Source organism: Coffea arabica, chromosome 9e, assembly GCF_036785885.1.
Source record: "Coffea arabica cultivar ET-39 chromosome 9e, Coffea Arabica ET-39 HiFi, whole genome shotgun sequence".
In the NCBI taxonomy this organism is placed as follows: Eukaryota; Viridiplantae; Streptophyta; class Magnoliopsida; order Gentianales; family Rubiaceae; genus Coffea; species Coffea arabica.
The window spans coordinates 9667384-9683985 of NC_092327.1; the positions used below are offsets into that span (position 1 = coordinate 9667384).

At 40.5% G+C, this 16602-nt stretch overlaps 2 protein-coding genes across 2 annotated transcripts; both read right to left on the reverse strand.

Annotated features, from left to right (window-relative positions):
* Positions 1-1867: 1867 nt before the first annotated feature.
* LOC140014589 (uncharacterized) lies at positions 1868-2728 on the reverse strand. Its single transcript, XM_072065652.1, has one exon. It carries the CDS (start codon positions 2726-2728, stop codon positions 1868-1870), a length of 861 nt encoding a protein of 286 aa, XP_071921753.1.
* A 12708-nt stretch (positions 2729-15436) lies between these two features.
* On the reverse strand, positions 15437-16297 carry LOC140014590 (uncharacterized). Its single transcript, XM_072065653.1, has one exon. It carries the CDS (start codon positions 16295-16297, stop codon positions 15437-15439), a length of 861 nt encoding a protein of 286 aa, XP_071921754.1.
* Between the last annotated feature and the right edge of the window lie 305 nt (positions 16298-16602).

Consider the following 16602-nt stretch of genomic DNA (forward strand, 5'->3'; position numbering starts at 1 on the left):
GAAATGGAAGCAAAATTGGAGCAAGATGAAGAGAGCTTTCTTCCCTCCTTTTCTTTGAAGAGAGCTTTCTTCCCTCCTTTTCTTTCTTTGGGTCAGCCGAACAAGGAGTGAGAGAGAGAGTGTTTTGAGTGATCAATCTTGCTTTGGAAGCTTGAAGAAAATGTGACCAAGAAGCTTTACAAAAGTCAGCTTTGAATAGTGTTCAAATAGTGAGGTGCACTACCACTTTTCTCTCTTGTTTGTTTCACTTGTGCACTAATCCTCCAATTTAATTCCTTTAACATTGTAATTACTCACTCTTACGAGTCTAGTATAAATTTCTCAAATCGCTTACGAGTAATTCCTACCACTAATTCCTTACGAGTAATTTAGTCCCTTATCTATTATCACATATATTTTAGTTGCTTATCTTTATAGAAAAAAATGTCAATCTAGGACCTCTAATGAAAAATTGAAAAGTTCTAACAGGGTTAATCACATGCACGGCATATGCAATATTAAAAGTAACTTTTGGTCAATTATTTTCGCGGTCATGTCTAATTTTGTCATTTAAATGTCATCACATATTATTTGGGACGTGCATGTGCTATTTATTTTTCCTATTCTTTTATTCAAATGTAAACTTGTACAAAACCTACTCCATTAGGGTTTTTCAATTCCCATTTAAAGTCCTACATTGACTTTATTTTGTGAAAATGAGAGTTTAAATTGCTGAAAGGACAAAATCGGACATGACCTTAAAAATAATGGATCAAAATGGTCATTTTTAATGCTTCACACACCGTGCATATCACTAATTCTATTAGAAATTTTTAATTTTTTATTTGAGGTTCTAGATTGGTTTTTCTATAAGGACAAGAGACTAAAATGATTGTGATAATAGATAAGGGACTAAATTGACCAAAATCTCAAAGGTGAGGGAAAATGGCCATTTCCCTAAAAGTCTAAAACCTATGCCTTGTGTTAACCAATCATTCATAATGACATTATAGCTTAGAATAGAGTGATGAGAGGGAATGGGGAAAAGATATTAACAAAAGGTAAAAGAAGAGAGAGAAGAAATAAAAGATAAAAGTGAGAAAAAAAATTAACATAGCAAAGTAAATTGTCAATATAATTCATTAGGGAACAAAGTGAAATTATAGTCATAGTTCTTAGGGTAAACCTTAAATTAATATATTTTGTATGGTCGATTTGAAATTTGGACATTATTTAACAGTTGAACATGACTTTGATTGATAAAGGGGAGCAAAGTGCCTAAAAGATAATTGTTACTGTGCAAATTAATTTTTAGACTAAAAGTTAGAAGAGTTTACTGCAATTCGCCTTTTTCTTTTGTGGTAAAATATATTATTTATTACCTTTTTCTTAAGTGTTATTATTTCATGGTGTTTGGTACCTTGAACTTGAGAAGAAATATATTTTTACGTCATTACAAAAGTAAAGGCTTTCTTTGTTGAGTGAAAAGTTTTGAACTAAGGAGTGAATGTTCTACTTTTTTTTTTCCATCTTTGGATCTAATGTGAGTAGATAAAATGGTAAAATCATGATCCACAGTTTTTTTTTTTATAAACAAAATCCAAGTTTTATTCAACGTATGCAAGTGCATAAAAGAGGCTATGAAAGCCTTTACAAGACTCACTACTCCCTGTCCTAATAGAAAACACTTTCGTGCTCATGAAGAACGGAAGTAAGGGTAGTGAACCCTATCTAGACAAACAATTCCTTTGACTGGGTGCGACAGGTTGTGTGAGAGGCAGCGGGAGGAGGTTTGATTAGTACTGGTGAGGCGTGCGAGCACGTCCGCCACCGCGTTGACTTGTCGGAACCCGTGAAGAAAGTGAAAATGCCAAGCCCGGGCGATTGACTAGATCTGGCAGACAATATTATCAATGCGCCACGGGCATTTTACTTTCACCCGAATCACATCCAACAACACTTTGAAGTCCATTTCTATCCAAACCCAGGAACAACCGTGTGCCTGGCAGTTAAGAAGCCCTTCTAACAGTGCCCGTGCCTCCGCTTCTAAGCTTGTGCAATGTCCAAAGAAAGTAGAAAAAGCCGCTAGCACATGCCCTGAATGATCCCGAATGATACCTCTCCCACCGGAGAGCTCGGGGTTGCCCAGTGAGGACCCATCCATGTTTAGTTTCGTTAGTGGGAACGGGGGTGCTTCCCAAAAAAAGGTTTGTTTTGAACAGGGCCTTCGTGGGGCAGGGAAAGAAATCAAGCCCGTGGTCGGAAGACCGGCGTCTGAATTCTTGCTTGGCCGGGGCCAGGCACGCACGATGGCTTGCACATTCATCATGATGAGACGACGGAGCTGAGCAGCCAAGGTGACTATACCTTCAAAGAAGTGGAGGTTCCGATCTTTCCAGATTTCCCAACAAACAACGGCGGGCAGAACCTGTGAAAAGCAGCCTCTCGTGGACGACTCAGTGGAGTGAGACCATAGGCCTTGCAGACGAGCTAGAATTTCATCATTCCTAGACCGCGAAATATCTAGAAGCCGCTCAAAGAAAGACCAGAGTTCATCAGCAAGAGGGCACAAGGAGAATAAATGGTCCAGTGTCTCGCAGCTGGGGTAGAAGGGGCATTTTGAGTGCATGTTGAATCCTAAGCTTTGGAGAATATCAGGCAGGGGAATCGCATTGTTCAAAAGCCGCCACATGAATATTGAAATGCACAATGGGATTCGTAAGTTCCAAATATAGCGCCGTGATACCATTGGCGGTCTCCAGCGTCGGATAACGTTGTAGGCCGACTAGAGGGAGAAGTGACCGGTGGCTACAGGAGACCACACAAGCTCATCCTTCATGTCGGGGTGCAATGAGAGTTGCCGAATCTTTGCCTGCTGGGCAGGAGAGGTGTTCGGTTCGAGTGCTTTGAAATTCCAGCCCCCATTATCGAAGAAATTGGAGATGCAAGCTTGAGGGGAAGGGACTGCTGTCAAGAATGCTGCCAAAGGGCCATTGCCGAGCCAATTGTCGTACCAAAATGATGATGACCCATCCCGAACCAGTATATGGGAGTAACCTTCTACAACGTCGCGTGCATCAAGCATTTTTCGCTAAATCCATAAGTCCGCTTGCCGCAATATAGTTATGGAGGCGTGGTCAAATTGTTTGACGTACTTGGAATCCGAAAAATCGGACCAGAGGGTCACATGGGATCGAAATTTCCACCGAAGCTTGCAACTGAAGGCCATGCATACGTCATCAAGCCGTCGGAACCCAAGGCCATTTTCCTCCACTGGGTAACATAATTTATCCCATGAGAGCCAGTGCCTCCTCTGTACTCCATCCGAATTGCCCAGAAGAAACGAGCCATCAATTTCTCTAGTGTTTTCAGGGTCGACTTAGGAGGGGCTAGGACGGCCATAGTATGTAGAGGCATTGCAGCTAGAACGTGCTTAATAAGTATAAGTCGCCCACTTGCTGTTAAGAGCTTGCTCTGCCACCCAGCAAGGCGTTGGGAAACCTTCGCTACAAGAGGTTGGAAATAGATTCCCTTGGGCCGGCCTTTGAAAAGCATGCACCCCAAGTAGTCTATCGGAAGACGTCTCCTATTCAAACCTGTTAAAGAAGAAACATGTCTTGCCCGACCCCGAGGGCTTTTCTCCGAGAAGATGAAGAAACTCTTTGCCAAATTAACCTTTTGGCCTGAGCCCTTCTCGTAGAGGGTCAGGAAGTCCATGAGTCCCCTGACCGATCTCCTGTCTGCCCTGGTGAATATCATAATATCATCCGCAAAACTTAAGTGAGAGATGCTCAGGCATTCCCGGGGCAACCCGTAGCTAGCTATCAAGCCTGTCGCTATTAGATGATTGAGGCCCATGCTTAGAGCCGCCGATGCGAGGATGAACAAAAATGGTGAAAGCGGGCCTCCCTGTTTGATCCCCCTTGAGGCCTGGAAAAACCCATACGGTTTCCCATTGATCAGCAATGAGAACCAGCTAACTGCCAAATTATGCATGGCAAGGGCAATAAAGTGGGAATGAAAACCGAGCTTTGACATCAACATGGCCAAGAAGGGCCAAGAGACCTTGTTGAAAGCCTTCATCATGTCCAACTTGAAAATAACGTTGTGTCCCCGCACCTTTTTATCCAATGAGCACACCAACTCCTATGCGAGGAGTATGTTATCTGAGATTTCGCAGCCTGGACGAAAGCTGACTGCTCCTGCGAGACCAGCGAGGGTAGAAGAGGCTTTAACCGGCTGCTTAGCACTTTGGTGAAGATCTTGTTGATGAAAGTGCACAGGCTTATTGGTCTGAAGTCGGCAAAGGAAAAGCATGCCTTCTTCTTTGGGATAAGCACAATGAGTGTGCTGGCAATGGCTTTGGGGATGGACACCCCAATAAAGAATTCCCAGACCGCATTGAAGACATCAAGGGCGACAAGGTCCTAACAATGGTGGAAGAAGCACCCTAAAAACCCATCTGCACCAGCGGCACTGTCCCCATCCAGCCTAAAGACCGCAGCTTTAACCTCATTCAATGACACCTCCCCTATCAGAATCTCGTTTTGTTGTGCAGTGACACGTCTGGGAATGTGCTGGATAAGCTGGTGAGTAGCATTACTGCCCTCAGCACACTGTTGGTCACTTGTCAATAAGTTCTGGAAGAAGGTCACCCCCTCCTTCTCAATAGCCTCCAACTTGTCGACCCACTCCCCGTTCGAGTTCTTGATGCGAGTTATACTTAGTCGATTTCTCTTCTCCCGTAGAGATGAGTGGAAAAACTTTGAGTTTGATTCACCCTCCTTCAACCATTTAACTCGGGCTTTCTGCTTCCAGTAAAGTTCCTCGTTTGCCAGAGCTTGGAGGAGGGCTGCGTGAGCACGACTCCACTCCGCGTGAGCTTCATCCGTGTTGACTTGCTCAAGGAAAATTTCCTTCTGGCGAACCAGCTCTTCGGCTTGAGCCACCTTATCAAATATATTGCCGAACGTGGATTTGTTCTACTCGCGCAAACATTGCCGCAAACATTTCAATTTGCTTGCTAAGGCATACATTCCGTAGCCCTCGACGGTAAGCTCCAGTTTTGGCAAACTGTTTCCATAAAAGTGGGGTGCTTAACCGACATATGCTGAAACTTAAACGACTTCGGACCAGGCCGTTGAAGGTCGCCTATGGAATAGAGGAGAGGTGAGTGATCTGAAGTTGCGTGACTCAGATGATGGACTGTGAAACACAGGAAAAGCTGCTCCCACTCATGATTATAGAGCACACAGTCGAGCTTTTTCCACATTCGTCTCCCATTGCGAATACCCGACCAAGTAAATGGACTTCCGGTTACCTGCGCTTATTTTGAGTGAACAGCCATGGATGAAAGTGTTGAAATCAGCGATCGCACAATTATCTTTGGGGGAGCTTCCAGAATATTCATCTAGTGAGGATATGACATTGAAATCACCTCCCACAAGCCATGGCCGCTACTCTATAGATTGGCAAATACTAGTCAAAGAGCCCCATAGCGCTTGCCGTTCCCACCGTGTACACTTAGCGTAAATAAAGGAGCAGTAAAAAACTGTGGAAAAGGATTCATGCGTAACAGCCAAGTGGAATAGTTGATCGTCATTTTTCACTATATGGACAGCAAAGGATGATTTCCAGCAAACCCAAATTTTATTCGACGTATTGAACAAGCCTAGGTGAAACCCGAACCCGAACTTCTGAACAAAGTTGGAAAGAGCTGAAAAATATAACATAGGTTTGAGAATTACCAGGAAAGAGACAGAATTGGAGCGGAGCATCATTCTGAGTCAACGGGAGTGTTTGTACATTTTCATTAAGAAAATAGTGTGTGATCAATAAGTCGTGATATGGTGTCGTACACTTTAATTTAAAGAACTTAAATCGCCTCATGATTAGTTACATTTATAAACATAATGCAAATAAAAATCTTGAAGAAGAAATTAACAACCTGATAAGGGGCTAAACTAAAATAGTGAAAAAAAGTTTCATATATAAGAATATGTGACTTGAAGCTGCATTCTCAAGAAAGCTAGATTACAAAGCTTATTTGTCTAATTAAGTGATTATCAACTAGAGTAAACTACAACTATGTTGGAAATACTAGAAATGAAAAAGAAACTCAAATAATGTTTTATATTACAAGAGAAAAGAGAATAAGACTTATATTTTTCAGTTAGAGAGTTCTATATATTAACAAAATCATGAATATGTAAACAGTTTAGCAAAAGGTGCAACACAAAAAAGGATATCTTCAAAGGTATATACTTATGCCATAATCTGCCAAACATGAATGAAGAACCTTTGAATCTCCTTTAAAGTTGAAAATCCATAGAAGTGGAAAAATTCCCAAAGTTAGTAACAGTGCAGATCATGATGTCTCGCTCCTGGAAATATAGCAACTGAACCTACAAAATTTTTGAAATAATTTCTCGAGGCAACCAAACATTTAATAGATTCTAATCCCGTTCCCCTTTTTGAACAAAATCAGCTACTATATTATTCAAAGTTTCCTCTACTCGAGATGATAATGCACCAGTTCCCAACCAATTATCGAATCAGAAATTACAAGAACCATCTTTTAAAAGCTAGTTAATAAAAAATTAGCTACCTCTCTTATCCCCAACAAGACCAAGTAAATGAATGCATTTGTGAAAGCTGAACTTCATAAGGATGAGCATTAAAACAGTATTTTGTAGACAGCCCACAAAGAAGTCTGACTTCAAAAATTTCACCAAAACTTGATTGAAAAAACATCAATAAGAGACTGAACACTAGCTTCTCCCTCATTTCTTAGAAAGCAAAGTTCAGACAACTTAATCTAGTGGTGTTTCATCCAATATTTAGACAAGTACTAAAGAAAATTAGCAAGAACTTTTCTAATCATCTCAAAAATCCTTTTTGGAGGATTCGCATATGAACTAGATAGATGTCGACATATATGTAAAAAAATTATCTTACCACTATGAGACAAAAGTCTATTCTTCCATGAACCAATCCTCTTGACAACTGAATGGCATGTCTTGAAAATACATCTTTTTATGATGACCAACATATAGTCGACATCCGAGTGACACGGTCTGCACTTGTCCATTTCGCAATCAGCCAAACATACTAAGCTGTAGGGAAATCAAGGAAAACTCAAGACTGGTAGTGGAGGCATAGTCTGTTACAACTAAGGAAAGGGAGGCCATAGAGGCTATGGCCAATGTTTAGAGCTCTTGTTGGGAGCATAAATTGCTAGAGAGTTAGGGAAACCCCCAGAATACTCTAGGTTTCTTATGGGCATGCTAGAAAAGCTTAGAAACTTTGTAAGTTTAGGACTAAAATAGGGCAGAACCTTCTAGAGGTTCTCACTTGTAAGTAGTAATGGAACGTTCAAGAGGTTAGCAAAAAGTTCTAGAGCCCAAGAGTGGGTATCTTAGGAGTAGAATAGTCTAGAATCATCTTGAATCATTAGGCTTATCTATAATTAGGGCAAGACCTCCTCATTTATAACAAATTGAGCTATAAATCTTTGAGAGTGCAATACAAGAGTTTCCAAGTTCTCTAAGAGCCTTCTTTCTTACTTCCAAACTATATTTTTGGGTGTTTTATCATATCCTTCCGCACATTCTGCCCATTTTAGACGAAAGGCTGAACTAGCTTATCTCCTACCTTCTGCATGCAAGTTTGCTAGTGTTGCATGGGCTTTAGTGTATATCAAGTAGACAACCCATGACAAGTAGTATCAGAGTTTGATACCAAGGTTTGAGTGAAGCCATTGGGTCGACATGGCTACCCTAGAAGATAAGGGTGGAATTAGCTGTAGTAGACCATTGGGAAGAGTTGGACCAACACATTGGGCAACTCGATGGGGATGAGTTGCGAGGAGAGATGAAAGGTACTCTAAATTGGGCCATGGATAAGTTGTACTAAGAAAACGAAGCCCTTAGGCTCGAGGCTGTGTCACTCCATAAAGAGGTTGCGAAACTTAGGGAGGAGCTTGAGGCATACCAGGTGCAACTAGCAAGGAGTGCTTAGTATGACAACTGGAGAAATGTCAAGTGTTCAGGAGGAGCTATAGATGCTGAGGATTGAACTTGACGTGTTTAGGTTACAAAGGGCAACGGATGCGGTTATAGCCACACTAATAGTAGAGGTGCTGAGACCCGAGGCTTATAGAGTACAATGGAAAGCATAGGGTATTGAGAATTTTCTTTATGTGTTCGAATGGTACTTCGAGGACCTTGGCATCATAGGAAATGGTGCTAGATTAAGAACGTCCCTGCTATACTTGAAGAACTTGCCATTAGTATGGTCGAGATGTAGGTATGATGATGTATGGTGAGGGTCCAATGCCATCACAAATTGGGACACGTTCAAGTTGAAGGAACAATTCTACCTAGCTAACACAGAAGACGAAGTGCGGGTTACTCTTGGTCATCTCCAACACAAAGAAAACATATCCGTGAATATATTGAGGAGTTCTCAAAGCTACTACTGGAAATCCCAGATATGAGCCCGAAGGATGCTCTCTTCACTTTTATGGATGGCTTAAGGCCATGGGCCAAAATTGAGGTGGAATAGAGGAGTGCAGGGATGTGACTAATGGGAAAAGTAATGGGTCTAGCCAAGGTTCAAGTTGGGGAGATTGAGCCAAGTCAACCTCATGCTCGAATGAAGGAGACGGGAGCAAGTTTAGCCAGAATAGGGCTGGAAAATGGAATAGTGACAAGACCTGCAAGGAGTTTAAATATTGTATATGTTATGAAATGTCACATTGCTCGAGGGATTGTCCACACCAAGGCAAATTTGTTGCTATTATACAGGAGTCGTGCCAAGAACTGGAACAATGGTGGATCGCGTGTATACAACTCAACGCAGTACATTCAAAGGTGAATGATCAACGAAAGGGGCATACATACGTGGAATCAAATATAGTTGGGCACAAAACTATGGCTTTGGTAGACATTGGTGCAAATGTCAAGTACATGATCCAAGACACCGCACAAACAATGAGGATCACATGGGTTCTGTGACGACCCCACCTCCCCCTAGGGCATACCAAAGGGTTTAGCGGATCGCTTGCCCAGCTCTCACCAGGACTCACTCGCTCGAAACTCAAGAAAATAACTTACATTCATAGCAAATAAGTAACACAACAAGTTCAAACTTAATATATACATTGATGCTCAGATCCAGCTACAAGGCTTATACACGCCCAAATATATTAACGTGTTTACAATCCAAGTCCAATCAACCCTAATCGGGTGCTAGCGCGAGTACAATTCAAAATTTCAAAACTAGACTACTCTGTACAAGTCTCACACCTCGCTTGTACCCCCTGCTAAGGAAAACAAATGGAATGGGGTAAGCTATATGCTTAGTGAACAATCGGGGGTAAAAATGTAAAATCACATCCAAATAAACATGTAACCAAGATATTTCACATCAATAGACAGAAATGTAACATCATAATGGTAGGATACGGGTGGATTCAAAGCCAGTTCAATTCCCCGAGCTTGACCACCTGTTGACACTCCGTCAACCAAAATACTCATAGACCGTAGACTTCACTTAACTTTCCCCGTTCACCTTATCAACCCCCGCTGGCCAGTCAACAGCGTACAACAGCTCGAGCGAAACAAAATAACTTAGCTTTAATCAAAGCTTTAACAAAGAACAAAATCCCAAGGTTAGCATGGAACTATCTTCGACCAAGCCCCGACTGGCTCGAATAGTTCGTCTATCCTTGGAACCGGGTTGGAACCAAGCCCTGAGATATCCAATCTCTCAATAGATGATATCTCTCAACAAAGTACTCACCCCACCAGCACACAACACAAAGGGTTCAACTCAAGTCATGTAATCACCCCAACAGCACACAGCAAAAGGGTGTTACTCAGCACAAAGCATGTATTCTCACATATTGAGTCAACAACAGAGAATGGGTTTAGGTCGAGTAAGATAAAGTACACCCTCACCTAAGTACCCATTCAACATATACAAATCACATCGATAATTTATCATATAAACCAACCCAATTACTCACTCAAAATAGTTAGCGCGTAAATCAAGGCACTTTATACAGGTCCACCGACTCCGTCCGGTTCGTCACTGCCTGTGACAGAAGATTATACTCGACTATCAGTCAACCGACCATCACAAATGGAAGTAAGGACTAAAACGGCCAAGACGGCAAAAACGGCAAAGAAATGCATGTGCGCGTGCGCGGAAATGAAAATGGTATAAAAATGGGTTACACGGTTTTGACCATAACCAGAGATGTTGTTATCCGATCAAGGTGTACTAGGTAGCTTCTCGAAGCTAAGACAAAGGGTTACAACTTTCATGAAGACAACTCAACCCAGTTTTCAGTGGATCTGGGTCGAATTTGCAGATTACAGAACCAGAACTCCAAATGCTAGTTTATACCTCTAGTGAAAATTTGGGCGGCATGCCCCTTGTGTTTACCTATTTTTCAGCCATTTATGGCTTTATTATTTTCCTCAAATCAACTCCAATGTCACACATAGGCAATGTTACCACAATAGCCCTTCAACTAGGCTCAAAATAATCCAATTACAACACAAGTCTTAACAAGGCATCCGGAAATCAAGTTTAAAGGCAAATAGCTAAATGGCAGATTTGACTTCTCTTGGTGTTTTGGTCACAACTGAAGCTATGTTTCTCGGATTGTTGTACACTTTATACCATTTCGAAGCTAAGACAGAGAAATACAAATCATATGAAGACATCAACGGCCAATTAGTCCATTTTCAAGGTCAAAATGTGACATCGCAGAGGAAAATAGAAACTGTCCGCAACACTGTACATTTGCCAGTCAAGGGTATTTTGGTCATTTCACATGATAAAGTACTATGATTGAGCTGAAATTTTACAGGAAACTATATAACATCATTTCCTACAACTTTCATGTTTTGACCTAAGCTTGATTCGGCTCTAACATGGATGAATTAAACAGGTCAGAAGCTAAACAGGTTAGTTCAATTTCTGGAATTTGAACTTTTCCTCTAGAATTTCATATCTAATAAGCAGTCAATCATCAAAACCAACAATTACTAACTCTATAACATCCATTACTAGATAAATAACCATAATCAAGGCTAAAAATGTAAACCCTAGCTAAACATCCACCATATCAATCAAAACTACTTAAATAACCATCATTAGCCAAGAATAGAAGTTTCTATCCAAACTTAAACATGATTAAGGAAGAAAAATAAGAAAGACAGCCATGGTACCTTCTAGAAACTCCTTGTAGGTGAGAAACACACCACTATCTTCCCAAAATTTCAGCACACCAAGCCTTCCAAGCACCAAAAGGTAAATTTAATCGGTTTGGTTCGGTTAATTTCAGCTCAACAAGGAAGAATCAAGGTTGGAGTTGAAGTTTTTTTCTCTCTTTTCCCTCTCTTATTTTCAGCCAAGAAGGAAGAAAATGGAAGAGAGTGGAGCCAAGAAGAAAGATAAGAAGGAAGGAAACTCATTTGGTCAAAGTTCCATGGATTGCCAACAAGTGTCAACTCAAGATGGCTACTTATTTTTTTTCTTTTCTCCCTTTTCTTTAGTCCAAAATTTTGACTACTTTAGGAGATATTTTAGGGATGATTTTTCTCAATTAATAACAAGGAGATTAAGGTAATAAAGTAGTGCACTCAATCGGTAACGAACTGTACACATCGGTTCAACCCGATTTTCCTTATTTCACACGTACTAGGGTTTTAACTTATAATTCACTAAATTATTATTATCACTTCTAATCACACATATTTCTTATCTAAAACTCACTCTTAATCACCAAATTTAGTACACACACCTCAGCAAGTGATCACACCACCAAAATGCACCAAAGCCACACCAAAAACCCTAATATGCACAAAAACCCTAACTAATACCCTTCATTTAGAAAAATCATAACTTGAGTTATAAATATCAAAAATTCATACAACTTGGCCTGCTAAAACCTATACTTCACATACTAATTATCTTTAGAAGACATCTCAAAGAGATTCAACTCATAAGTCAGTCCAAATTGAGCCATAAGCTGTGATTGCTGTCATTTTTCTGTTTTTATACTCTGTTATTGTTGCTGGATTATGATAGTTGATTTTTTACTCTCATCTTATGATGACAAAAAGGGGGAGAGATGGATGCTATGTGTAAGGGGGAGTTTTTCTGAAATTATAAGTTTTGGATGCGATGATTGAGGGGGAGTTTATACTTATTTTTGTTTCTTTCCATCCATTGTTTTGTCATCATCAAAAAGGGGGAGAATGTTGATCTTGATCCCTATCTTTTGATGTTTACAAAACAAATGGATGATACTAATATTTCTTCAAGATATACTTTCAGTTTTGAAGTTATTTGATTCCATGAACAAGTGCAATTGAAAGGGGACAAAGTATGCTGAAGCTGTCGGAAGCTCCAGAAGTCAGGATCGGACGTCCGATAATCGTTGCGTCACTTCGGACGTAGAACACCGACCTACCGGACGTCCGAAAGAATTGAAGAAAATTTCTCAAACTTACTGCCTGCTGTCGGACGCATAAAACAGGGCTATCGGACGTCCGACACTCCAACGGCTAGTTGACTCTTCAGCTACTTTCTATCCGTTGGAAGCACTAATGAGGCACTTTCTTGATCCTATATAAATAGTGGTTGGTCAGATATTTCAAACAACTTTGGCACACTGAAGATACAAAAGATCTAGAGAGATTTTACTGAGAAAATACTCTTCAAAGAAGATTTGTAGTCTTAGTGGTGTGAGGTTCATTGTAAGCTTTTCATTTGTGAGTGAATACTTCATGAGTGTAGCTCTGTGAGGGTTGTCCTGAGGGATAGTAAAACGTCCTGGCTTGACCGAGGGAGTTCGGGGCAAGGAGGAGGTGAACCTTCCTTTGTACACAAGAGTGATTGTAATTCATCAATTTGAAGTAGCTTGTTTGAAGCTCAAGAGGAGTTGGGTAGTTAATTGGTTTGCAATTCTTTCCTTTTACTTATTGTTACATTTATGATCTTTGCATTGTTTATCTCTTTCACTTGGTTGTTTCCGATCCTTACATTGTGCAACCAAATGTAACAATTTTTGAAAGGTACTTTGTACACACAATGTACAACATATATCCATCAATTTTACAACCAACCAAGCATCAAAATTTTGAAATAAAAAGTGAACAACATGACCAGAATTTTCGGCCAGCGCACTAACCAAAATTTTCTAACTTTCTCTTCATTTTCTAACCGTAATCCTTTCATTCATCACACAACCAACATTAACCAAGCAACATATCCTCAAGGCAGCTACCTACAAGCCTCCTCAAGACTGCTAGCCTAGAGATTAAAGCAAGGTAAATGGTTTCCTCATGTCCTCTAACCTAGTTTCTTGCTTAGGGTTGTAAACCCATGAAAATTAACCTTCATTCTTGAAGAAAATGGAAAGACTAGAAGAGTTAAAGGGTTACCTCTAACCCTAGATGAAAAATCAGATTTTCCACCACAAATCCTCCAAGAAACTCCACAAGATGTTGTCTTTCTCCAAGCTAGAACTAATCTCCAAAGGTTTTGTGAGTTGGGTGAAGATTTTCAAGTGAAATGGAAGCAAAATTGGAGCAAGATGAAGAGAGCTTTCTTCCCTCCTTTTCTTTGAAGAGAGCTTTCTTCCCTCCTTTTCTTTCTTTGGGTCAGCCGAACAAGGAGTGAGAGAGAGAGTGTTTTGAGTGATCAATCTTGCTTTGGAAGCTTGAAGAAAATGTGACCAAGAAGCTTTACAAAAGTCAGCTTTGAATAGTGTTCAAATAGTGAGGTGCACTACCACTTTTCTCTCTTGTTTGTTTCACTTGTGCACTAATCCTCCAATTTAATTCCTTTAACATTGTAATTACTCACTCTTACGAGTCTAGTATAAATTTCTCAAATCGCTTACGAGTAATTCCTACCACTAATTCCTTACGAGTAATTTAGTCCCTTATCTATTATCACATATATTTTAGTTGCTTATCTTTATAGAAAAAAATGTCAATCTAGGACCTCTAATGAAAAATTGAAAAGTTCTAACAGGGTTAATCACATGCACGGCATATGCAATATTAAAAGTAACTTTTGGTCAATTATTTTCGCGGTCATGTCTAATTTTGTCATTTAAATGTCATCACATATTATTTGGGACGTGCATGTGCTATTTATTTTTCCTATTCTTTTATTCAAATGTAAACTTGTACAAAACCTACTCCATTAGGGTTTTTCAATTCCCATTTAAAGTCCTACATTGACTTTATTTTGTGAAAATGAGAGTTTAAATTGCTGAAAGGACAAAATCGGACATGACCTTAAAAATAATGGATCAAAATGGTCATTTTTAATGCTTCACACACCGTGCATATCACTAATTCTATTAGAAATTTTTAATTTTTTATTTGAGGTTCTAGATTGGTTTTTCTATAAGGACAAGAGACTAAAATGATTGTGATAATAGATAAGGGACTAAATTGACCAAAATCTCAAAGGTGAGGGAAAATGGCCATTTCCCTAAAAGTCTAAAACCTATGCCTTGTGTTAACCAATCATTCATAATGACATTATAGCTTAGAATAGAGTGATGAGAGGGAATGGGGAAAAGATATTAACAAAAGGTAAAAGAAGAGAGAGAAGAAATAAAAGATAAAAGTGAGAAAAAAAATTAACATAGCAAAGTAAATTGTCAATATAATTCATTAGGGAACAAAGTGAAATTATAGTCATAGTTCTTAGGGTAAACCTTAAATTAATATATTTTGTATGGTCGATTTGAAATTTGGACATTATTTAACAGTTGAACATGACTTTGATTGATAAAGGGGAGCAAAGTGCCTAAAAGATAATTGTTACTGTGCAAATTAATTTTTAGACTAAAAGTTAGAAGAGTTTACTGCAATTCGCCTTTTTCTTTTGTGGTAAAATATATTATTTATTACCTTTTTCTTAAGTGTTATTATTTCATGGTGTTTGGTACCTTGAACTTGAGAAGAAATATATTTTTACGTCATTACAAAAGTAAAGGCTTTCTTTGTTGAGTGAAAAGTTTTGAACTAAGGAGTGAATGTTCTACTTTTTTTTTTCCATCTTTGGATCTAATGTGAGTAGATAAAATGGTAAAATCATGATCCACAGTTTTTTTTTTTATAAACAAAATCCAAGTTTTATTCAACGTATGCAAGTGCATAAAAGAGGCTATGAAAGCCTTTACAAGACTCACTACTCCCTGTCCTAATAGAAAACACTTTCGTGCTCATGAAGAACGGAAGTAAGGGTAGTGAACCCTATCTAGACAAACAATTCCTTTGACTGGGTGCGACAGGTTGTGTGAGAGGCAGCGGGAGGAGGTTTGATTAGTACTGGTGAGGCGTGCGAGCACGTCCGCCACCGCGTTGACTTGTCGGAACCCGTGAAGAAAGTGAAAATGCCAAGCCCGGGCGATTGACTAGATCTGGCAGACAATATTATCAATGCGCCACGGGCATTTTACTTTCACCCGAATCACATCCAACAACACTTTGAAGTCCATTTCTATCCAAACCCAGGAACAACCGTGTGCCTGGCAGTTAAGAAGCCCTTCTAACAGTGCCCGTGCCTCCGCTTCTAAGCTTGTGCAATGTCCAAAGAAAGTAGAAAAAGCCGCTAGCACATGCCCTGAATGATCCCGAATGATACCTCTCCCACCGGAGAGCTCGGGGTTGCCCAGTGAGGACCCATCCATGTTTAGTTTCGTTAGTGGGAACGGGGGTGCTTCCCAAAAAAAGGTTTGTTTTGAACAGGGCCTTCGTGGGGCAGGGAAAGAAATCAAGCCCGTGGTCGGAAGACCGGCGTCTGAATTCTTGCTTGGCCGGGGCCAGGCACGCACGATGGCTTGCACATTCATCATGATGAGACGACGGAGCTGAGCAGCCAAGGTGACTATACCTTCAAAGAAGTGGAGGTTCCGATCTTTCCAGATTTCCCAACAAACAACGGCGGGCAGAACCTGTGAAAAGCAGCCTCTCGTGGACGACTCAGTGGAGTGAGACCATAGGCCTTGCAGACGAGCTAGAATTTCATCATTCCTAGACCGCGAAATATCTAGAAGCCGCTCAAAGAAAGACCAGAGTTCATCAGCAAGAGGGCACAAGGAGAATAAATGGTCCAGTGTCTCGCAGCTGGGGTAGAAGGGGCATTTTGAGTGCATGTTGAATCCTAAGCTTTGGAGAATATCAGGCAGGGGAATCGCATTGTTCAAAAGCCGCCACATGAATATTGAAATGCACAATGGGATTCGTAAGTTCCAAATATAGCGCCGTGATACCATTGGCGGTCTCCAGCGTCGGATAACGTTGTAGGCCGACTAGAGGGAGAAGTGACCGGTGGCTACAGGAGACCACACAAGCTCATCCTTCATGTCGGGGTGCAATGAGAGTTGCCGAATCTTTGCCTGCTGGGCAGGAGAGGTGTTCGGTTCGAGTGCTTTGAAATTCCAGCCCCCATTATCGAAGAAATTGGAGATGCAAGCTTGAGGGGAAGGGACTGCTGTCAAGAATGCTGCCAAAGGGCCATTGCCGAGCCAATTGTCGTACCAAAATGATGATGACCCATCCCGAACCAGTATATGGGAGT